General features: G+C 42.8%; 1 protein-coding gene across 7 annotated transcripts in view; it reads left to right on the top strand.

Annotated features, from left to right (window-relative positions):
* The first annotated feature begins 1,710 nt into the window (after window positions 1-1,710).
* NKTR (natural killer cell triggering receptor) overlaps window positions 1,711-23,270 on the top strand; it is a 39,701-nt gene continuing 18,141 nt past the window's right edge. For 2 of the 7 annotated variants that reach the window (XM_068673280.1, XM_068673276.1), the window contains exons 1-6: window positions 1,712-1,822; window positions 1,987-2,061; window positions 8,885-8,959; window positions 12,529-12,636; window positions 13,516-13,560; window positions 15,256-15,343. In XM_068673280.1, coding sequence (XP_068529381.1) covers window positions 2,004-2,061; window positions 8,885-8,959; window positions 12,529-12,636; window positions 13,516-13,560; window positions 15,256-15,343 — 374 coding nt within the window. In that variant the 5' untranslated portion in view covers window positions 1,712-1,822; window positions 1,987-2,003. Of the gene's footprint in view, window positions 1,823-1,852; window positions 1,887-1,986; window positions 2,062-8,884; window positions 8,960-12,528; window positions 12,637-13,515; window positions 13,561-13,868; window positions 13,897-15,255; window positions 15,344-23,270 lie in introns of those variants that run through there. The other 5 variants (XM_068673279.1, XM_068673278.1, XM_068673277.1 and 2 more) reach the window with 5 other exon arrangements.

Below are 23,270 nucleotides of genomic sequence, written 5' to 3'. Positions count from 1 at the left end.
TTATCTCTGAGAAGAGGCCAACCCCCACCTCCCCACACCTTCCTTTCAGGTACTTGTAGAGAGCAATGAGGTCTCCCCTGAGCCTCCTCTTCTCCAGACTAACTATTCCCCAGACTAAACCCATTACTTCCAGAAAGTCTTCTTTCAGGAAGCAATACGAGACATCTCTTGCACAAAGTGGTGGGACTGTGGTTTAGATGGAGTCTTTACGAGATGTAGGTACTGATTCAAAGATCGAAGCCGAAATTCCTTTAAGTGGTATATTCTTTATTGCAGCGCTGGATGCACGGGGGATCTCTCCACCTATCGTGCATACCCAAAGCGGAAAGCAGTCTTGAATTTATACAATCAATCTATCAATATTCTACAAGCGCCTATACATATGCATTACCTATCCCCGCCTTCCCTCGCTTCTCATGCTAATTAGCCTTTTGGCACCTTGCGCCTGCGTAGAGCCTCCCAGGAATTGTGGGCAGGGGTCTTTGGGACGTGGGCAGGGGTCTTTGGGAGGAAGACCCCGAGTCTTCCTCACAGTGTACTTTTCACCTTTGGTCAGGAATCTGCTGAATTGGCACGTTTCTTAATTGCGAGAGCTGGTTGTTGCCAATTCTTCCGTTTGTTGTATCTTTATAATGAATTCCAATGTCCAATTTTGAGATTTATAGTCCTTACATTTGTTTCTCTGTCCGTCTGCCGCTTCCTTATCATGAGTTCCAGTGTCTTGTTTCGAGATATACAGTCCATGTCTGGGGATTGTCCTTGCCTCCCCAATGCCTCCCCAATACCTCCTTAATCAGTACCATAGGTGGTGCAGGATATGTGCTCTGCTGCCTTTCACCATCTCCCACAAAAAGATGACTCTGTAAGGATGCGAACAAAAGTAATTACACAAATGAGATGGATATGAGGGGATACATGAAAAGCTGTTGTAAGCTGCTGGGCATCCTTGCTGTGAGGGATGCCTGAAGGATGTCATGGGCTCAAAGTGAGCAGGGGATTTATGGAGTTAGCAAGGAGGCTGGCACCTCTAACCTGAACAACTTGACAGTTCAGTAATTAGTTAAGAGCTTTGTTTCCAGGTCCTGGGATGGTCTAAGATCACAAATTTAACATATGTATCGGTCTCACAGACACAACTAAAGGTAGGATAAGAGGGAATGGCCTCAAATTGTGCCAGGGAAGGTTCAGGTTGGAAACAAGGAGACATTTCTGCTCATAAAGAGCAGTCAGGCATTGGGACGGGTTGCCCAGGGAGGTGGTGGCGTCCCCGTCCCTGGGGGTGTTCAAGGAGAGGTTGGACGTGGTGCTTGGGGACACGGCTTAGTGGTGACATTGGTGGTAGGAGATGTGGGACCTGATGATCTTGGAGGGCTTTTCCAGCCCTAAGGGTATTTCTCTATATGAGACCAACACCAAACGGCCGAACCACAGCGCGGGGCTTAAACCCAACAAAACACCCCTTAAAAATTAAAAAAAATAATAAAAAAATAATAATAAAAAAAAATCCCCCCTCAGCCCGGGGCACGCAACATGGCCGCGCCCCACGGGGGGCTCCATCCCCTCAGGGAGCGGCGCGAAACCGCTGAGGCGGGGGGGGGGAGAGGAGCAGGAGGGGGCGGAGCGCGCATGCGCACGGCGGGGCTTGAGGCGGGGCCGTGCCGAGCCGAGCCGGGCCAAGGGGCGGGGCCGGGCCAAAAGGGGGAGGGGGGGGGCAGGGGCTGAGGGGGGGGCGGGGCCTGCGCGCGGCCGGTTGATGGCGCCCGGGCCGGGGGGGGGAGGGCTGAGGGGGCGCGGAGCGGGGACAAAGCGCAGGGGCCGCCAGGTAAAAAAAAGGGGGGGGGGCGCCCTATTTTATCTCGTTTTTTTCTCCTCCCGCTTTCCTCAAGGTGTTAAGGGGAGAGGGTGCTGCTCGCTGGGGCCGGGCCCGGCTGGTTTCGGCTCGGTCTGGGCTCAGCCCCCGGCTTTTTTTCTCTCCCGTGTGGGCAGGTGGTGAGGGGGCAGCCATGGGGGTGCAGGACCGGCCCCAGTGCTTCTTCGACATCGAGATCAACCGGGACCCAGGTACGGGGGTTTATGGGGAGCAGGGGGGGATTTAGGGGGCTGAGGGGGCAGGGATTTGGGCGTGTGGGGCTGTGGGAGGGGGTCTGGAGGCTGTTGGGAGCGTGCTAATTACCCCTAATTAACAAGGGGCTGCTCCCCTCCTGCACCAGGGTGGGGATAAGGGGCCGGTAGCTTTAAAACAACAAAAAGAAACGGCTCACAACTCCTCTTTTCCACACAGAAAGCGTGGCCGGTGTGGCTAGCTGGCTGCTGGCCCTGCCTGTGGGGGTCTGAGCCCTGCTGCTCTCTCCGAGCAGCCTCTCGTAGCCTCCTTCTGCTTTTGCTTTCATTTTCCGCCTCTGTCTTTCCTCCCCCCCAAGGACTTAGAAAATGGAGATTTAAAAACTCCGGCTGCGGGAGAGTTTGCGAATTTCCGTCTCTGGCTGGGATTTTCCATGGGGCTCCTCAGCTGGGGAGCCTCTCCTTGCTGTCTGCGTGCCCACAGCCCCACTCCTTCTTGATTCTCCCTCTTTGCTACCTTCTTGTCCCTCCTCAGCCTCCTGAACCCTGAAGGCAGCAGGTTACCCCGTTTTCCCTCGTATCTGCTAGGATTTGGTGGCTGGTGCCGGCGAGGAATCACGCTGTTACGTTCCTGGTGGTGCAGAGCTTAAGTTACCTGGTGTAGGCACCGGGCTCGGCTCTGTTGCTGCCAGTATTTATTTTCCCTTTAAAGCAGGCTGAACATCAAATGCAGAGCCCTGCTGGTTTTATTGCACCCGATTAATCGCTCGTATTTTTGCAGGGAAGCATGTCAACGAATAAAACCCTGGTGCAGGACTTGTGTGTAAGGTGCCTGTGCTACTGTATGCGAGCGTCTCTTTATTAATTTCCTACGCAACTCTATCTCAGGATGTGAAGTTGCATTTAAGAAACTTAAACATCACCCTTTGGCTGTGAGGTGACCTTCAGAAGCCGAATGAAGTGTGAATGATAGAGCAGTGCTTCCAGATGACACCAAGCATTAACTCTGCGAGATGGAGTGTCCCGCCGGTCCTAGCGTGGTACTAATTTTAACTTCCAAACTGCCAGCAGTTTGCCAAATTAACATTTTGCTTGTCTGGCCTTAATACGATCGGCCGAGCTGCTCGTTTATTTTTATTGAGTGTAGGGAGAAAGACCTGGAGGAAAGAACAGCGCTGCATTTTCTTGTTAGCCAGGAAGTGAAGCATTGACCCCTGCCCTGTATGCTCTAAGAAATCGAAGTAACATCTTCCCAGAAAACACAGAACCAGGACGTGCGTCTCTCTACAGGAGACATCTCGCCTGCAGGACAAGGAAACTGTGTCATTTTTAAGTGTTGATTGCTCGGAGACCAGCAGTGTTCCCCCAACTCTCAGCTTTGCCTTCCCCGATTATATTTACCCCGTGGCTGTGCAGATACCCACAGCAATTAAAAATAGGAGCTCAGTGCACAGATCAGGTTAGGAGGAGCCGCAAAAGGCGGTGTGTGTCTGCGTATGTGAGAGGGAAGAGGAGTGCAGAGTGTGAATTAGTTCTGCTGTTTAACTGGATCTCTTACAAAACGGGGAGGTGAATGGTGTGGCTTTGGTCGTGCTTTCAGAAGCCGTGTTCCAGCTGTTGTGCCTCCGTGTCTGTTTGCTAACTTCAGCTGCAGAATCTCGAGATGAAACTCGTGTGCCTGCTGGTGTGGGCTTCTTGCTCGGGGCAAACTTTGTAGGCTTGGTTTCGGTGTATTCAGTATAACTCGAAATTCAGACGACTTAAAAATGAAGAGGCAATTTATTTAATGAATGCACATTGTGATATCTTTCTAAAAAGCAAAAGGAGATGAAAGCAGGAATAAGGATGTGTTGTGATAGTTGCACAGGCAGCACTTGTCCCTCGTTTTGGGTCCCTCCCAGCTCAGACACCCGGAGCGTGCCCAAGTAAACTCCTTGCAGCAAGCCAAGAATCTGGGGATGGCAGCAGATGCCTCTCTAAATAATATTGGCTTTGCTCTGTGGTGCAAAACCTGTGTGGATCTGCAGTTCTAACCACGATACCCGAGCCTGGTGCCTGGCTAGGGTGTCACATATGTAGCCTGCTGCTGTAGCAGCTCGTGTGGCCCTGCCAATTTTTTTCTTCCCCATTTGTGCTGCTGGCTGGCTTTGTTCATCAGACAACACTTTACACGCAGGTTTGCTTTGTTTCATTGCCGTTCACGATAGACTTTTCCTTATTCTCATCACTTTTTTCTCGTGCCTTCTATTATTGCTTGACCTCTTGTTCATTTTTCCTTTCACTTTAGTTTCTTTTCATCCCATCAGTCCCTTTGTCGGGACTTTGTTCCTTCGTTATTTCTCTCCTTCTAGTTTCCAGTCTGAATTTACATTAAATAAGCTCCACTGCAAAAGTCATCGTAGTCCTGTCTGCAATAGCATGTTCAGGAAGTCCTCATGGGGTCTTCCTGAGGAAATGAATTGTTCCCAGCTGGCTTCCCTTTAACATCCAGCACTTAGAAGGCAGAAAGGTGCCGATGGGCAGGAAATAGATTTGTGAACAGTTTGGCAAGTGCTATATGTGAATCAAAAGGATGTACAGTATGGGGAACCCTAATTGCAGAGCGTGAGGGCTGTAAGGTATAGCTGGAGTCTGTGGGGAGCTGCTTTAACAAACCTGAAATCCATTTGTTACGTAGAACTGTTGTTCCCAGTGCAGGATGGAATCCCCCAAAGATTTTTCTGGAGGTCTAGGACAAATTCGGTCAGTGAAAGGGAGACCAAAGGGATCAGCTCGTGCCTCTAGGGGAACCCAGGATGTATTTTTTCCTTTGGGTTTCTCTGCAAAACTGAAGCCAGGAAGTTGGTGTGAGCCAGCTCGGGTGGGGAGGCACTAACGATGTTGATGTGTCAAGACCTCTGCAGATTTGGGCTCAGAGGATGTGCACCAGTTGTTTTAACTGGTGTTTTGAATGAAATCCGCTCTTTTCCTACAGGCAGCTCTCATTTTTTATCAAATCTGGAGCCACGCTCCCTCTTTAAAGCAATCTTTTAGGGTGTATATAACTTAGAATTCCCAAATTTAGGGAGAAATAAACTCAGAAGATTCAAACGAGTTCCTTTTAGTGGGGTGCTGTCGAAATTGTTAGGCAAACATAACCTGAGCCCTTTGGCCTGGGGTAAACTTCCTGCTCCCAGCCTGCAGGGCTGTAACCTCATTTTCTCCTCCAGCAGGGCCTTCCCCCCCATATCCAGGGGAAATGCTGCAGTGTCTCCTTACCTGGCGTGCTCTGAGAAACTGGGAAAAGACAAGCATATTTAAATGTACTTTAAATAACTAAGTTTATTCCGGGAGTGTCTGAGATTGACACCTCCGTGGCCTGAACCTAACAGGGGCGAGGGAAACAGCTTGTGTTCCCTGGGAAATGCGCTCGGCAATATGTGGCTGTCTCCAGAGCCTGCTTCCAAAAAGAAGTGAAGCATCGAAACTGGGGGGAAATGGCTGGATAACCACTTGAAATCGGTGATCGTTTTAACAAACTGTGCTACCAGGAGTGCTTATTATGGTGTGGCGGGGATATTCCTAACCTGGATGCTTACGGCTTCGTTTGAATCCAGAGCGAGCGTTTCCACGGCTGAAGGATTGATGAGGGGTTCAAAACCAAAAAGTTTTCATCTTTCAATCTGAAAACAAAGCTTTGAAATAGGCTTATTTCTGGTCATTACGCTGTCTGGTCTCTCTAATTGGCGGAGCTCATTAGCTCCAGATAACGCTTTATGAACTCAGACTTCAAACCAGCCTAGAATTTATCTCTGCATCACTCGCTGTAGTTAATTACAGTAACTTAAACACAGCTTTTACCACTTCCTCTAATGTCTACCCCAAAATATCTTTAAGGCAAAAGCCTCCAGCAAATTAGAGCACTTATCAAAGTACAGGTTTGTGATTAAGCAGCAGATGTTGAGTTACAGCTGGCTAAACCTCCGTGGTGTGGCTAGCACGAAAAGCAAAGCACTGTCAGAGCTGCTGCACGTCTTTGGAGCCGTGAGCTGGTGAGAATCGTTTTATTGAGAGCACAGTTCAGATAAAAATGACAAATATCCTGCCTGCTCATCCCATCTTACTCTAAAATAAGATTTTAATAGTTTTTGGAACTTCCTTGCAGTGCTGGAAGTCTTGTGGCCGAAGCTAGGTGAGTTTCATCATCACAGAACACAATTAATGCCAGTGTTTTTGCTTTGGTCTAGGAGCAAGCGAATTCTGTGGGCTCCTTGCTTGGCTACAGCCAACAGAGCTGGTGTAAGTTTGTGAGCAGACGTCCCCAGTGGGGCAGCTCTCGCCAGCAGGTTTTTATTTCATTTAATTTTCAGTTCCAGACGTACAGTTGGTCGCAGCGACCTCATTCCCCATTCAGCTAACTTCAGCCTGGCACCAGGGACGTAAAGCTGAAGAAACCACTGGAAATCCTCTGTACACAGTGACAGCGAGTACTTCAGAGCAGAGGTGTCTAAATTAGAGTCAATTAGCAACGCAGATGCTTTTTTTACCTGTGTTATGCCAGCAAGAGCCTCAGCTCTGGGTTTAAAACCAGCTGTTTCCTTTTTCCAGGGCACAAGCTGAAGATGTCTGTAGGTTCGAAGCAGCCTTAGAACAGATTTTTGTGTGTTAACAGTGGTAGCTCATGAGGTATCTGTCTGATCAAGGTGTCAAAGCATGTTGCATCTCTTTGGCACATTTTATTAACTGTTTACCCAGGGAAAATGCAGCCTTTCTGTGGCAGTGTTGTTGGTGCAGCTCAGGTAAGGGATGGGCAGCAGCCCACCAGATGGGTGCACAGCGTGGGGCTGCTGTGGGTATGAGCACACCGCAGCGTTTCCTACAGTGGGAAATAAGAGGGTGAGAGCACTGCAGGTGACGGGGAGAAGAGATTTCCTTAATTTTCAGACTGCTTCTTTATTTTTTAAAGATTTTTTAGGCTTTTGGTCTTGTGCAGCGTAGTTTGTAGGAGATGAAGGTCACAGGTCACGATGCGGTGCAGATGTTACTGCCAAAGCACTTAGAAGTCCTGAAATCTTGGTAACTTCATTATGGACATCTCTAGTTGTTGAAGATGTCAAGGGACAACTTTACAACAAGTTCTCCCACCAGAAGAGAGAGGTGGCAAGCTGTTTAGGGTGCTGGTTGCGGTGCCCTCGTGTGTAGGATGGAGCCCGCTTCACACGGTGGATGCAGGAGGGGACACATGCATGGCTCTCAGAAGCACTCTCACCATTCAGTTCAGTGCTTCTGCAAATGGGAATGAGGTTTCTGTTGCCCTAAATTGCTGGGCTCACAATGAAAATGGAAAACTTTTGGTACCTAACTGCCTTCTCTTTGTGTTCTTTTGTGGATCTTCAATGCACATCGCTTACAATGCATCCTTCACGTCCAAATAGCTGTCCTTTCACGGTGGCAGTTACAGCTACCGCTGTTTAATCTGCAGTCATTGAATATTTGCTATTTCTTCCTGCTTTGAAGACTGTCCCTACCCATTTCCTTCAGTCTCTCCTGCTGTAGCAACTCCTCGGAGAATATTCCTGCTGCAGCTAATGAAACACAGGCATTTCAACAGCTGAAGGCATCTTGAATTTTTATCGAAGCGTTCAAAATAAAGGTGATCTCCGCGGGATTTCTCACTTATCCCCTAGCTTTTTGAACCAAAAATTCCCCTCGTTGGCAATCGTATATATTTGGACAAGGCTTTAAAATTAATTGCGGTGTCTTAGGAGCCTCCTGGAATGAATCTTGGTGCAGAAGTGTTGAATAAAATAAGCCTGAATTTTTATTTTTCTTTAAGGGAGGGCAAAGAGAAATAATTCTTAGAGCAGTTATATTTTGAATAAGTATGTTGAAGTCTTACCAGTGTATGCCACTAGAGGGTAGTGCTCATTTAGAAATTATTCCTGGTTGTCTTGTAATGCTGGCCAGCGATGTGGTATTTATGGCTGATTTCACTGCCTGTAGGGAGAACAATAACTTTGCTAATTACACATTTCTGTAAGATTTTCTGTCTGGGAGTAGTTTGGGTTTTTCTTTAGAGATGTAAGTCCCAGTATCTTGGAAAATAATATAGAAAATGAGAAACAGTTCTATTAAAACACTATAGACTAGAGGAAAAACTCATTTAGATTTCTGAGGTGCCTAGCATAAGTACTACCAGTAGTGTGGGAGTAGCTGTACTGAGAGTGGGAATCCCTCTGGTGTAGAGAGGAAAGAGTGTCTGTATTTGGCAACTGGAGCATTCATTAGTCCTGAACCAGCTAGTGCTCTTCCACCTGTATTTCTTTTCTCTTTTCCTGCTCAATTCTTCTATCACACTGTTTTAACCAAAGGGTTTGAGGCCACGGGTTTGATGTATTTAAAGTCTTTAATGTAACGTGGAAATAAGTTGGGTTTTTAAATGGAAAACTGCAGAGGCATAATCATTATATCTTTATATATTCACATAAACTTAGTGAACTTAAAAAAAAAAAAAAAAAAAAAAAAAGAGGACCTCTGAGAGCCTGTACTGGAAAATTAGTGAACTGACCCAATAGAGCTTTAGCAAGTTGGTTTGGCTTCCAGGGCTCAAATCAAAATGAAGTCATTGGAATTTTTGATATTGTTTAATCTTCATTTCTAGCAGTTGTGATATCTCTTGCCATGTGGTTAAATGTTTACATATTTGAGGTGTCATCATATTCTGTGTGATAAAATAACTTTTTCCCAGGAAACTAATGTCAAAATGTGCTGACTTGTTTATGTGCAGTTTTTTTATATCATTGTAAAGCATTATAAAACTTTTAATTTTTTTTTAATCTTCTAGTTGGTCGAATTATGTTTCAGCTCTTCTCAGACATATGTCCAAAGACTTGCAAAAACTTCCTTTGCTTGTGCTCGGGTAAGTAGCATGCTTATATTTGAGAATTTTAATGTTTCTTACGATTATTGTTTGTCTTAACAAGCATAAACCATAGCTTAATAACAGTGCAAATGTTTTATGTCCTCTTTTTTTCCTGGGAAGAGCGAAACTGGGACTTGTTAGTGCAGAGGATGACTTGAAGAACACCAATATTCTGTTACTGAGTTAGAGTAGTGGAGATGCTGCCTAATTCCAGAGTGCAAAATTGAGTTTGTGGAGCAAAAAGGTATTTCCTGACCCTAATGTGGGGCTTCTTTAGGTAGCAGGGATTGGTAAGTGTGAGACTGTGCTGGGATTGTTGATCACTCAAGCTGCACATGGGCAAAAGATGACCAGGACTTGACAATTCCTCAGGACAGACACTAAATGTTAGTGTCACTACACTGGTGACACATGACTTGATACCATGTAAAATTTTGCTTACTCTTACACAAAGAAAGTGTATTTTAGGTTCAGAGAGGTGCTATGCAGTGATCAGAAGAAAGGAACATCTATTAAATGTGAAGAGAATGGTGAAATGTGATGATCCCTTACAAATCCCGGGGTTGTTTGAGAGAAAAGAAGGAATAGATCTGGGAAATCAAAGGACAGCATTAGTGAAATAACGACTGCGTCTAATCTTTGACCCATCTTTTTAAGAAGGAATTAACTTTTTTGAAAGGCTTCTAACGATTGGAAGAGTTAAGGGTAGGAAGGGCTTGGTGGTTTTTTGATCCACGCTGTTCCCTGGTGAATTTGCAACCAGAAGTTAAAGATCAGCCTTGATGAGTTTATTACAGGAACTGCCACGTGGTATTTACGTGAAGGATGCATTATGTGGGTTGTTGGTCTCATGTACAGGAATGCTCAAGTGCTTGTAATACACCTTAAATCAAGTGCACCACTGAAGCCTCTTGTGTGTAACTCATCTCCGGGTGATTCAAACTTTCCTGTGAGACCTTCCAGACAGCATTTTAGTGCCTGGCTTTAGTGAACAGCTTTCAGCTAACTGGTTATAGGGGAACATTTATTTACTGATATCCTTGTGCATTAACTTCTTGAAGCCTGTCCTGTTAGGGCTCAAATCCCAGAATGTGATGCAGTCTAGATAACATCTGACAAGATTTCAGGGTCTTACATCGCTATGAGGTTGTGGAGGGGACAGTAGATAACTCAGTTTTTTGGGGTTATGTGTAGTGATGCCTTGTCTTTTTTGGTCATTGAAGAGACAGCTGGGGATAGACTGAGACGGGGGAAGAAAGTTACGACTACCATAGAAAAATGGGCAGCTCTCTTTAGTTTTTCTTAATCCGAATAGATAACAGAAGATGAGAAATCAGATGAAGTAGCAGACTGAATAGCATAGTGTCTGAGCCTTAAGTCTTTCATCTTGTTTTTGTTTAAACCCTTACAGCAGTTTTGCTAGAGAAAGTTAGATGGAAATAAAAGACAACGGAAGGAAAAGGTGTTGGAGATCACAAGCAATGAAACAAACGAGTACTTAGCAGAATAATTAAAGTTTCACAGCTTCATGTTTGTATCCCTGTTTGAATTGTTCTACAGATGGCTATACAGGTTTCATTGAAGTCTTCAGCTAGAACCTGTGTTTTAGTTGGCAAAACATTTCAAAGATAGCCCAAAGTACCGAGATCTAATGTAGAGATCAGACTCAGACCTAAAAGCTACCTGAAACACTGGTTTCATTTCTGCAGATGTTTGCTGTTGTGTGCTCACAGGATGGAGTTATATTTGCTAGGTGTCTTTAAAAATTTGGTAATGCATTTTCTTCCCCCCTCATAATTTTAGTTATGTATGTAGAGAAGCCAGGAGTAATATTTTTTAACTTTTGGTTTAATTAACAGTGAAGAAAATTAAATTGCATTAATTGCTTTTGCCAGTAGAAGCCACCTCTCTGCTGCCATGCTACTTCTTGAATTTGAACTTGTGACTTTTGGGTTTAGAGCAGCAGATCAGTGGTGGGAGATGAAGGTGAGATCACACAGACCTCTTTCAACCAGAGCTGAAGTGAGGGCTGCTTTAACTTCTTGGGCTTTTAAGCTGCTATACCATCCTCAGAGACGAAATAAGTCACTTGCTTCCAGGAGTTGGCCTTCCCTGACTCCTTTCACTTCTCACACCTGGATCTGTTCAGTCATTATGAGAGCTTGGGCTCCTGTCAGGTGTATCTTTTATTCTTTTCTTTGGTCTCTCCAAGAAAACTTTGAACTATTGGAGTTTTACCCAATACAGGGTCATTTCCTGGTGCTGACATCTGCTGCAGTCATACACAAGAAACGCTTATCTAAGGAAGTAGATAATAGGGAGGGGGTAATATTCTATTATTCTGGGCCATATAATCAAGGTAATAGAGAATCTTAGAAGCAGACTGAGCATTGCGTGTTTGCATAATACTTACATGCTGCATGCTGGGTGGATCTAGCATGTTTTTTTTTGCTTCAAGACACCTGCACTGTAGCTGATGCAGGCATCATAGCTGCTTGGTGCCATGTGTCTTTGTCTTCTCTGCCGGGGACCTCACAGACACTTAGTTGGGACTGTTCACAATGAGGCAATAAAAGTGCAGAGAGCAATGTGAGGAGGTGTCCCAAGAGAGACTGGAGGTCATTGTTTCAAAAGCTGTGCCTATCACCATGCCCCTGCTGCACCCTCCGTAATTTGTGAAGCAAACCAGGAGGTCAGAAACAGGTGGTGGAGGGGGACAGGGTGATTCTGGCTGCCTTCCTGCAGCCTGATGTTGTCGCAAGGCTTGGCTCCTAAGAAATAATTCTGTCTGCCTTGGTAGTAAAACTCTCCTTGCATTTAAATTAAACATCTGGACTTGCAAACTGGCATTTGCAGGTCTTTCGGTCCCCTCCCAGATAAACAAAAATCTGCTTTTTGGAGCTTTGTTAGGAGCTTGCCTTCATATAATCTGCACAAGAGACTGCTATTGGGCGCCTGGAGCAGAATATCTGGGATTAGGTTGGCAGTGCAGGGTGTTGAGAGGGCCTGAAACTGGACTTTACCTGCCAGAGGAAGAAGGGAACTTTTGGTGAAGGTCCTTGTGTTGTATTCTCATCAGATGATGCATTATCCCTTACAGTCTCAGTGTAACAATTTCTCATCCATCCCATGTCCAAGTGATTTGCAGCATGTGGAAAGAACTCCTTAGGCAGGGAGGGAGCAGGTAGATAGGGCTGTAGGAGCTCTTAGTGGACCAAGAAACAAAGACTGATGTTAACACAGGTTGAGGTGCTGGGGTGCCTTTCTCAAAAGTCAGTAGGCTTGAATTACAGCTGCTCCATGTATGTGTCCACTGAGTTCCCCTTCGTAGGAAATTTCATGCTCAAATTCTATTGAAGAAGCCTAGTTTTTGCTTGTGCCTGCTCAAGTCACCTTGTAAAGTCTACGCTATTAATGGGAGGTGAAGAGGAAACAGATAGAGCTGCTTTATCTTTTACAGCTGTGTTGTTTTATGGCTCTTTTATATTCATTAGCATTAGAGGGGTAAAATCCTTGAATTTGTTCGATGACAGTCTGTGGATTCTCTTTGTTTAAACTTCTTGCAGGTGAGAAAGGAATTGGCAAAACAACTGGCAAGAAGCTGTGTTACAAAGGCACTACGTTCCATCGCGTGGTTAAAAACTTCATGATTCAGGGTGGGGACTTCAGCGAAGGTAAAATACACCTTTAAAACTGAGATGTTTTAAATGGAAATGAGATAATGTATGTGGTTATAACATAACTTTAGAATACATCATGGAAGTATTAAAAATGCCATGAAAATACTTCATTTGCTGAGAAGTATAGCATAGATTCCCAGTTTCTTTGATAATATCTGAGGTTCTAAAATGTTTCACCTGAAGTGAATTGCAGTAGCAATGCTCGTTACTGCTTTATTGATGTAAGGACCTACCTGAATAAGTTAAAAAGTGGGGAAAAAGGGAGTAAATGAGCTAGAAATGCTTAATGGATAAATCTTCTTTTAAAAGCAGGTTTTCCAAGATTTTTTTCTTTCCCCACAGTACGTGCACAGTGTAATGTTTCAACTGGTTGTCCTTCTGTGAAATACCTGTCAAAGTGCCTGTTATCCTCTGTCTCAAAGTCCTTTAATGGATAAAAATGGGTGGTGGGAGAATATATTGTGTTGAGAGTAAAGTAGAAGTGAAGATGCCTTTAAAGAAAACCCTTTTCTCATCTGTTCTAGTGGTCTCAGCTGCTCTGAGCAGGACAAGATCGTTGGTCATGCCCACTGCTGTCTTTTTTTGGTTGTCATTGTATTTTTCTGTTGCTGCTGCTCTAGCAAATGGCAGTGGAGCCTCACTTCAGGTTTTCTAGTGTTCAGAGGCACAAAAGCAGTCCTCGTTTTCAATATTCTGAGTGTCAGCAGGACAATGAACTGCATAATGAGGAGCCTTGCCTTTTAATTAAGGGGCATATGCTTATGTATTAGTAACTGGTTAGTGTGTCTGGTGTCTTATAACTTGGTGGAATGTTACATACAGCATTTTTTATAAACTGAACAAAAGGTTTAATCCATGCTTTTTAATGCACAGGTAATGGAAAAGGAGGTGAATCTATTTATGGTGGCTATTTTAAAGGTAAGAGCCAGTATATTTTCCATATTCTCAGCTCAGTTGTGAGATAAGCCTCGATTCCCAAGATACTTAATGAGAAGAGTTCTACTTATACATCACCTTTTGCATGAAACTAATGTTGCATGAGAATTATTTTTATATGCATGACTTTCAGAGTTTTTTTTTCGGTAATATTTAACTTTAACTGACAATTAATTAAGGCTAACATTATTGATTAAACATGACTTTCAGCATGGAGGTTAGGCAACTTTATTCATGAATAAACTCCTATCTTCCTGCCTAAAACTGTCAACATATTCTTTTGTTTATAGAGAATGTGGTCTTTTGCAAAATGAAAAGGTAAGAGACAAAAGCTCAGTAACACAAATTCAAACTTTTTTTTTCCCCTGTACCTTCCCTAGTAAATATATAGACAACTGATACGTCCCTTTGTAGATGGATATCTGTGTTGCTTGGAGAAACGAAGAGTTCTGTGTCTAACCTTTGTGAGGGTTAATGACTTATTCTGGGAAAGAATTACTGGCATAATTTTCAGTTCTAAACAATTATTTCTTCTTTTAACGTCCCTTTTCTCCCCTTCCCTATTCAAGGTTTGTATGCCTAGTGCTCATTTCCAAGTGTTTGGCTTTGTTTATATGCTACACGAGTTATTTTACTAGTAATTTTTAATGTGCATTTACTTCTTTTAAATCTGTTGGAAAGAAAATGGTGATTTTCTTATAAAGCATTCATTTAAGGACAAAATTCTTTCTTGCAGGAAAAAAAAACAGGTAGTTACTATGGTATTGAAGCCTTAATAAAGGCACGATGTGTATATAACAGCCCACTGGTTCTGAGTGTTTTGCAAGCAGGTCTGCGTGGCTAAGTGCATGCAGTTTGAAAGACAGATGAGTATTAAGAGTATTGCAGTCTCTAGTCAAAAGAAGCTCTTGAATAAAACAATTTGCTAAGATGTTATTAGCCTTAGTTTCTGAAGAGCGTACTAAAGGTGGTAAGTGCTGAGCATGCAGTATCGTGTTTTGGTATGTAAAATAACAGCTGTGTATGCTCAAACTATTTTTAGCTTTGAAAACAAATTTTCAAAAATTACCTGCTTTTATATTATGCTGTAAAAACAGAAGTCCTCTTTAATTCACTGGAATATGAAATACATGTTTAGTTTTAATTGGATTTACATTTAAGCTGAAGGAAGAATCTATTATTTGGTCTCTATTTCAGATATCTAGGGCTTTGGGGTATTTTTTTTTTTTCCTTGTGTTCTGATGCATCCAGCTTGGGATTGATAGGTGGCTGTCTTTTACCTCGCCATTCCAGGGATATGGCTATTTCAGTAGATCATTCTACCTGAGGTGCCTGCTGTGTAAATGACAGTATCGTTTATGTTTTGAGAAAATGCTGGATTTAAATTTAAGTCTGAGGATCTAGTGCTTACTGAAAACACTAATAACGAGCTGAATTTTTTCCATTAGAGAAGTTCTCGCTATTTCTGAGACTTTCTTTAAGAAATAATGTTTTCTGTATTGAATTTTTCTACTGTAACTGTTGAGAGTCTTCATTAGATTTACGTTTTTTCCACCCTGTTCAAGTTTCTTTAGCAGCGGAAGAATTTCTCCTTGTAGCACCCATAAGTTGCTAAGAAAATTAGCCTTGTATCCCTTGTCAGGGAAAATCTGACAAACATATTTTTTCTTCAAACAGATGAAAACTTTATTCTCAAACATGACAGAGCGTTCCTTTTGTCAATGGCAAACCGAGGGAAACATACCAATGGTTCCCAATTTTTCATGTGAGTAGATGTAATGTGATAGTTGAGCTTTTGTTAAACAGAGGAGCGCTGTTCATGAGAAAGATGGTATTGCTAAATTATCTATAATGATGTTATCCACCTTATTTTGAGTAGGGTTGAGTGGGTGCCTCCCGTGTGATCTATAATAGGAAACATCAGTTATCAGAACTTGCTTGTGGCATTCATTTAGGGTAGAAGCAGGTGCTACATGATTGCTCCTTGTTCATTGCTCTTTTACCCTGAAAGTATGGCTATGCTATTGTGTGCTCTTAGTGTCCAGAAAATAATAGATTCTTTGGTTTTGTCTGTACCAACCACATTTTAATAGATTATCTGCAATTACAATGCTGAGCATTGTGTGCAGAAGGGAGTGAGATCTGTGATAGAGATGGTTTGTATGGTTTTGCGTGTGCCCTTCAAAATCCTATGATTTATTTTGGAGGGGGAGGAGGGAGGAAGGGGAATGTCACTTTATTTGGAGTGAGCACTTTATTTATTTTTTTTCCTTTGGAATATTTGTTCCAGACATGATTTTCTTCTGTATTGCTGAATAGTACTGTTCATACACATACACTATTTACTTTGGTCCCATCACTACGGAAAATAATGTGTTAAAAATTAAATTCTCCTGTGTATCTTAAGAAAAAAAAAATCAATCCATTCCAGTATATAGCCACATTCTGTTGTTTTGCAGAAAATGCATGACTCTGTCATGAATAAATGGTCAAGTCTGATGTAAATTGGAGTCTGTTGATTAAAGTAGTTATATTCTAGGTCCAACAGTGGTATTTAGGGTTGCTGATGTGTGTCGATATTCATCCTGTTAACTCCCTTCTAAAAATGTTGCCCAGTCTGATGTAAATTGGAGTCTTTTTGATTAAAGTAGGTTGTATTCTAGGTCCAATATTAGTATTTAAGGCTGCTAATGTTTATGTCGATATTCATCCTGTTAATTCCCTTCTAAAAATGGCCTTCTGTTAATGTTTAACAGTTTCTGTTTGGAAAGATATAGTTTATAACTTTGGGCTTGTGCTGAGAACTTTCATTGTGAAATAACCATGGTGTTTTCAAAATTAAACTTCACTGTAGTTGCTTAGCTCTAAAAACTTTTTCTTTGCCATCTTTCTTGGGGGATAAGAGTGAATGGCGCTTCACTGTCCTCAGTAAAAGAGTAAATTCTCCTGAAGAATATTCCTTTTTTTCCTTTGCCTGAAAAAGAGCTTCAATATGATACAGTGAAGTTCAGATAAGAGACATTTTTAGGTCTCTTCCTAAAGAATGCCCTAAAAATGGAAAATTAATGAGAAGCCTAAGAATGATTTTTTTTTCACAGTTCCTACTGTTCTGACTTTCTGTAGAGAGATAACTGTGTCAAAAGCTTATTTTCTGTTAACCTTTAAACCAACTTCTAAGTGATGTGCTTTTAGATTTATCCATTCAGATTTACTGTATATACTACTATGAAAATCTCTAGACAAAAAAAAAGTCATTTTAAAAGCTCTCTACAAGACACAGGTTTGCTATTTATTACTTGGTGATATCTGATTCTCTTGTCACAATTTTCCATTTTTAAGCTTATCTGAACAATACACATCAACACTTAATGATGCCACATCAATCAAGAAGCTATCATTTGAGGGCTCTAAAGTTTCTTTTCATTCCTGTATTTAATCCAGATGTCTTCCTCTTTCAGTTATAATAGTCTCAACTTACTTGTTCAATTTTAATGGAGTTAAATGCCATGCCTCTCACAGTGCAGAGGAACAACCTAAGCTTGTGTCAGATGCTAAATTATAATTTATGTACGGAGACAAAATTAATAGTGTTTGAGAGTACTTTTACCAAATACGGAAGTATTTTGAAAGATGTTAATGTTTCTCAAAGAACTATTTTTCTTAATCATTGTAGTGAGAAAGCTGTACGGCTTGGGAATTCAGGCAGAGTAAGGCATAAGCATCTCCCCTAGACTGACCTCAGCTGCCTGTAGTAATCTAAAGCCATTTTTAGTGTCCTGGGTGTCTTACCAGGGCTTCAGCTGCTGGGCAAGAAGGCTGTGGATGTTCTGAATGTCATATCTTGCCTGCCTGCCCCATGTATTTTTCTTAGATATCCTGTAGTGTATTTAAATGGCACCAGCTTACCTTGGCGTCAGGCGGGTGAATCAGCCTCGGGAGTAAGCTCCTGAGCTCATGATGAGGTTTAGGTGGGCTGCTGTGGAAGTCTTTAAAGTATGGTGTAATGCTTTAGACCCTTTTGACCAGGACTTCTTATTTTTACAACATGCAGACGTCAATGTTGTTTGAGATACCACTGAGTACCCTGCAAAATGCGGTGTGCCATCCACAAGACACCCAGTGCTCCTGGAGTAGCAGCTGGAAGCCAGACAGGATCCCACAGGGCACTCAAAATGTCTATATTGGCCAGGCAGTGTTTTCCCTACGTCTGACCAGCAGCTGAGGTGCCCGGTGTGCTTGCTGTGGTGGCTTCACCCTGCTGGGCAGCTGAACTCTACCACAACTGCTCTTACAACAGAACTGAGGAGGAAAATACAACAAAAATGGCTCATGGGTTGAGATAAGGTCAGGGAGTTTCCTCACCACTTACTGTCATGTGCAAAACACTCAGCATAAGGGAATTAATATATTTTATTGCCTATTCCCAACAGACTAGAGCAATAAGAAATAAAGGCAAACCAAAAACACCTTCCCCTATCCACCCTCTTCTACCTCCTCCCCTTGAGCAGTGCAAGGGAAGGAGGAAGGGTGGCTGGGGTCAATCTATGGCAGCTTGTCTCTGTTACTCCTTCGCTGTCACTCTCTTAGAATCACAGAATATCTCGAGTTGGAAGGGACTCACAAGGATCGTTGTATCCAACTCTTGGCTTCACACAAGACCACCCAAGAACCAGTCCCGATGTCTGAGAGCATTGGGCCATGCCCACTACCCTGGGCAACCTGTGCCAGCACCTGACCACCTCCTGGTGCACACCCTTTCCCTAACCCCCAGCCTGACCCTCCCCTGTCCCAGCTCCATGCCGTTCCCTCGGGTCCTGTCACTGTCCCCAGAGAGCAGAGCTTAGCACCTGCCCCTCTGCTCCCCTCATGAGGGAGCTGCAGGCCGCCATGAGGCCTCCCCTCAGCCTGCTCTGCTCTGGGCTGAACAAACCAAGGGTCCTCAGCCATTCCTCATGTCTTGCCCTCTAGACCCTTCACTATCTTTCTGGCCTTCCTTTGGATGCTATTAAATTTTACACTCTTTTTGTTTTAGTGCCCAAAACTGCACACAGTGCTTGAGCTGATGTCAAAAGCCCTCTTGGCTGCCAGGGCACTCTGACTGCTCACGTTCACCTGGCCACTGAGCAGAACCCCCAGATCCCTTTTAGTGGGACTGTTCTCCAGCCTCCTGTCCCTCAGTCCGTCCATACAGCCAGGGCTGCCCCTATCCTATGTGCAGAATCCAGCACTTGTTAAACTTCATATTGTTGGTGCCTGCCCAGCCTTTGAGTCTGCCAAGATCTCTGCAAGGCCTCTCCACACCCAAGGGAATGAGCAGCTCTTCCTCATTTAGTGTTGTCTGCAGACTTAGTATACGTTCAAGTGCTGTGTCCAAGTCATTTATGGAAACTTTAAAGAGAACTGGCCCTAAAATGGAGCCCTGGGGAACCCCACTAGTGACTGGCTGCCAGCCTGCTGTAATCCCATTTACTCTTAACACTTTGAGCCCCAGCCCATCAGCCAACTGTTAACACATATTATGTATTGTGCTCTGCTCCTGCTCCACATGGGGTCCCTCCCATGGGATGCCATCCTTCCCTAACTGATCCTGTGTGGGTTTTCCATAAACTTCAAGCACTGCTCCCGCACGGCTCTGTCCCACGGGGTCCATCCCCCAGGAGCAAACTGCTCCAGCACAGGTCCCCCACAGGCAGCAGCTCCCACCAGGCTCCCTGCTCCTGTGTGGGCTCCTCTCCACAGGCTGCAGCGTGGAGATCTGCTCCATGTGGGACCCATGGGTGCAGGGGGACAGCCTGCTCCACCAGGGGCCTCTCCACAGGCCATAGGGGAACTCGTGCTGCGTGCCTGGAGCACCTCCTGCCCTCCTGCTGCACTCACCTTGGGGGCTGCAGGGCTGCTTCTCTCCCATTTCTCACTGCTCTCTCCCAGCTGCTGTAGCACAGCAGGTTTTTCCCCTTAATTCTGCTCTCCCAGAAGCCCAACCAGCATCACTCATGGCTTGGCTGTGGAGCTGTTTCTGCTCTGCCATGGGGCAGCTGCTCACAGAGGTCACCCTGCAGCCCCTCTGCCACCACAACCCAGCTGTTAAGCTGAATAAACTCACAGATGCCTTTTTTTAATATATTCAAGTTTTGGCATTTAAGCTGAATCCCTTACTTGGTCTCCGGTGCTGCAGCTCATCCTGGGAATAGGTGCAATTAGAGAATCCATAGGAAGCCTCTGAGGCTGCTCATAAAGGCAGATGTGCTTGTATACGGTCAATTTGAAGTCAGATTTGTGTCCAGTAACTTGATTTACAAATAGGCAAGGATGGATGGTGAAACACTAAGTCAGCAATCTCTGTAGTTTTTTTCAAAGTGAAACTTGGCTTCTCCTTCATAATAGAGTTTGATTTGCAGTTTCATAGTAGAAAACAGCTAAAGATTATAGCTAGACAGTTTCTGACTTTTAGCTTTAAAATGCATTATTTTTAAGCAATAAGTCTTGTTTGACATTTGTATGATTACTTTAGGGAATATACATTGCATCTCTACAGCTTTTCTTTTACTTCCTTTAGCGATGTGCTTTAAGTTGAAATTAAATTGTCCTTCTACTCAAAGAAGTAGCTCAATTATTCATTAGTTTATCATTAGGAAAAATATTCTTCAAATGCATAACCTGAGAATTGTGTGAAAGGCAGTCTTAAGTGGAAATCTTCAGTCCTTAGATTTTTAAATCTGAATATGTTTAATTTACTGATTCTATTTATAGAAAAGGAAATAGCTCATCTCAGTCAAGCTTTTTTAAACGTTTACATTTTTTAATAGTGCATAAATAACTTCAGGGATTAGAATTCTGAATTTCTCTATCATACCATTTCCCAAAGTAGCAAATAAGTTATTTTTTATGTAAGAATCTGTTTGATTGGGGCTAAAATAACAGTAAGAATCCTTAATGTAACATTTCTACTTGCTCATCAAAAGTACTTTCCCCACTTGCCACAGGTGAGCATCATTTGGAATAACTAGTCTTTATAGTAAGAAATCAGGCAGCAACTGTCTCTTTGACAGACTGCACTAGCAAACTGGTCACAAGTCATTAGAAGTTGAGCTACAGTGGTCAGTTTATTCGAAATGAAAGCTCCAGACTAGTCAGTTGAAGCATCTGACCAATTCTAAACTATCATCAGTTTTCTTTGATTCATCAGGAATTCCTCTGGCGTGCATGAATATGTCGAAAGCAACAGCTGAGAACTGGAAAAAAAAATGGTGTAAGTGAAGTTGGGAAACTTCAGTGATGCCAATTGAAGAATGAATGTAAAACATTGGTAGAAATCAGCAAGATGCAAAACTAGAATCCAGAGTAGGTGTATGTCAGAAGCGTTTAATGCTTATTGACTATTTTTTTTTTCCTACTTGAATAGGGGGTAGCAGTTGGGTTGAAAAGAGAATATTTGGCTACAGCAGGATTAAGGTTTTCATGTGTATGCACTTTACATATACCAAGGCATTCACATGTGTATCTTAACATAGTCAGATGAGAAGCATCTCACTGAAATCCAGCAGAAGGGACACACAGGCTGTCTGGCTTTGTGAAATGCTGGAATTTCAACTTTCTATACCCAAAGAGGTTTGTTACAGCATTGTATTGCAGATTTGTATTGAAGACAGTTGTAAGACAAGAGTTTATAAATTAGCTATTAATATTTTCAGATAGCTACACTATTAATTTCCTTCTTTTCTGTGAATAAATTCTTTAATTTTTTTTAAAGCCAGTTACTTAACAAGTGTTCTAAGCACAATCTAAGTGTGTTAATTTTTTTTAGTTGTCCTGTTTCCATGTTGATATTAAGATCCAGAATTTCTTGGATGGGGTGGAGGTTGACAGGAACCACCCTAGAAACATCTTCCTTTTTCTGTATACTCCAGCACCTGTTTTGGACTATTGTTGAAAGATGGATTTTAAGTTATATGCTTTTAATACTGGGAGTAAAGGGATGCATCTAGAGTATTACAGAAATGCAGTTAAGGTCTTTAGGTCACAGATTGAGAGCCGGAGGGATATTCAGCCTGTTCTTGGATTCTCCAGCTCAGTGACTATATTACTTGCTGGGTGATGTTCTTTTGGAGCAGTGTATTCTGCTTCTTAGACGAGCTGATCTTATGAATCTATCTTGTCTCTTTGAGCAGCTCCCTTGTGCCTGCGGCCCTGCCCAGCCTGCTAGTAAGTTGTACTACAAAATAAGTGCCACTCTTACAGAAATTAATACATAAAGCACTACAAAATTTGTGAATTTACTGATTCTACAAGTGCTAACAGGTAACTTTGCTTCTGTTAAGTCATCCAAAATCTACTGAGCTGTATTTACTACAGAAGTAGAAATGTGAATGTGCAGAATGTAGCCTAAAGAGAACAGCAGGAGGCAAAATTGTAACCAACTTCTTTGTTGTAATTTGGAAGCTTTGTTTAACTGACTTACCATCTTGCTATTGAGTCTTGCATTCCTCTAAACTACTGAGGCTGATACTGTCTTACTGCAATTTAGAGGAGTGCTAGGTTTTGTTCGTTATCAGCTCAAACACTTACTAGTTCTCGCCTTTGTGTTAAAAGATATTTAAAATTTGAGGCTGTTTTGCTATTCATTAATTTATTTTTCCCCATACTGAGGGTATTGTCAGTTAACGTGGCTCTCAGGCTTTTTCCTGCTCCAAACTAAATAGCTTTTTTGGTTCAAAAATGCTTTCAATGTATGGTATTGTCCAGTTACTAAATTTAAATAAAGTAACCTCTTGGAACTGCTAAGTGGCTAAAGGCTAAAATCAATTGTGAAGATTTTGGGGTTGGATTTTATAAGCAATTTCTGAATGTTACTAGCTTATTAAGTGGCTCGCTTCTAAGTTTTTTTTTTTGGTTTCTTCAGTGTCCCAAACCAGGTATTTTTCTAATCAACTTTTTTTTTTTTTACTGTGAATGAAATAACTTTGAGCTGATTATTGAACAGTTCACAGAAATATGAAAGAGAGCTACAAAAAAATCACATTATACATGAGCAGGGGTGATGTACGTGCACTTGTCACACAAGCAGGTTCTCTTGGTTTGACCAGGTTTACACAGATGTACAGCCCTCATGGAAGCATTTATAGGATGATATTTGCAGTAAGTTACAAATGGATCATTTCACTGCTTAGATATGCAGAGAGATAATTAAGAGCTAATAGTCTATATGGGAGAAAAAGCGTAATTTATACTTAACTGATAGTGTATTTTGAAGTTACAGCTGCTCATGAGAATTATACCAGAGCAAACACACAGAATTAGCTGGTGCACGTGCGTTGTGCTTTTGCACCTGCAGCATTCTTGTTTTTCCCTAATTCTTAACACAAGCAATAGTAGCTACGCACATGTTTTAGAGAGCATCTCTTAGTTTTAGAACAGTTTCATAATAAAGGGAGGTACAAGCAACTATGAAATGTCTGAAGCTGCAGACTTACACCCTTCATTTTGTAAACCAAACCATTTCACTGACGGGCTGCCATCCTATGAAGTATTTACTTAGGATTGGTTTCAGAAGAGTGTTTGAACACCTCTGTAACTGCAAGCATGTGAATAAACCCATTGAAAGCTGTTATTCATCTGCTTAAAGTTGTGCATGTGTTCTAACACTTGGATTGAGGCTTGGAGGGGACTGGGAGGATTCTCTTTTCTAACAGTTT

Source organism: Anas acuta, chromosome 2 (genome assembly GCF_963932015.1).
Source record: "Anas acuta chromosome 2, bAnaAcu1.1, whole genome shotgun sequence".
NCBI classification, from domain to species: Eukaryota; Metazoa; Chordata; class Aves; order Anseriformes; family Anatidae; genus Anas; species Anas acuta.
Note: the sequence above shows the minus strand (reverse complement) of the source record. Positions and strands in the feature narration are given on the sequence as shown.